This window comes from Amphiura filiformis, chromosome 2, assembly GCF_039555335.1.
Source record: "Amphiura filiformis chromosome 2, Afil_fr2py, whole genome shotgun sequence".
NCBI lineage: Eukaryota > Metazoa > Echinodermata > Ophiuroidea > Amphilepidida > Amphiuridae > Amphiura > Amphiura filiformis.
Genome location: NC_092629.1, coordinates 4,231,100 through 4,232,149, shown reverse-complemented (window position 1 = coordinate 4,232,149; position 1,050 = coordinate 4,231,100). Strand labels below are relative to the sequence as shown.

The window sequence follows — 1,050 nt, the reverse complement described above, 5'->3', positions numbered from 1 at the left end:
AACAAAGCCAAAATGGATGACAAGAGCAACCATGAAAGCAGTGCGGAAAAAAGAAGAAGGCATGGCAGAAATTCAAGACAACCAAAAGTGAAGCAGACAACAAACATTACCGAGACTGTGGGAAGACAGCAAAGAAGAAAATATGTGAGGCAAATACAAATATGAAAAGAGCATCGCTGACCCAATCAAAGAAAATGCCAAGGGATTTTATGCATACACCAGATCAAAAAGCAAAGTGAAAGATACTGTAATCTGCAAAACAATGGAGAAACTAATCAAAGACCAAGTAACTGCTCAGCTTGACAAACATAACCTTATCAGAGACCTCAACATGAAAGGCGGATCCTGTACTGCAAACCTACTAATGCACCTTGAAACAGTGACAAAGCATGTTGCTGTTGATGTCATCTACTTAGACCTACAAAAAGCCTCGCACAAAAGTCTGTTGCAAAAACTGAAAGCTCATGGCATAGAAGGCCAAATACTGGGATGGATACAGGCGTGGCTAGCTGACAGAAAGCAGAGGGTAGTTGTGCAGGGAGCAAAGTCCGAGACAAGCGATGTATCAAGTTCAGTTGTACAGGGGTCTGTCCTGGGCCCACTCTGCTTCCTCATTCATGAATGACTTGGAGATAAACATCAACTCATCCCAGAGATAAGTAAATTTGCGGAAGACACCAAGATGACAAGCAAAGTTGGCTCAGATGAAGAAATCCAGAAGATGCAAAAAGACTTAAACAAGCTCATGGACTGGTCTGACAAGTGGAAAATGAGTTTTAACGTAGATAAATGCTCAGTCATGCACATTGGACACAACAATCCGCAACACCAGTATCAAATGAAGAATAGAGCACTGGCAAGTACAACAGAAGAAAAAGACTTGGGCGTTTGGACGGAAAAATTAATACACTCAAAGTAGGGAAACAGGTAGCAGAAGCAACCAAGAAGGCTAACGGAACACTAGGGATGGTAAAAAGAACGTTCAAGTACAGGAGCAAGAGGATTATTCTACAATTATACAAGTCCCACATCAGACCACACCTATATTAC

At 41.6% G+C, this 1,050-nt stretch overlaps 1 protein-coding gene across 1 annotated transcript; it reads left to right on the top strand.

Annotated features, from left to right (window-relative positions):
* Window positions 1–262: 262 nt before the first annotated feature.
* Window positions 263–625, top strand: LOC140137792 (uncharacterized). The gene has a single exon (XM_072159562.1). The coding sequence runs from the start codon at window positions 263–265 to the stop codon at window positions 623–625; it is 363 nt and encodes a 120-aa protein (XP_072015663.1).
* The last annotated feature ends 425 nt before the right edge of the window (window positions 626–1,050 follow it).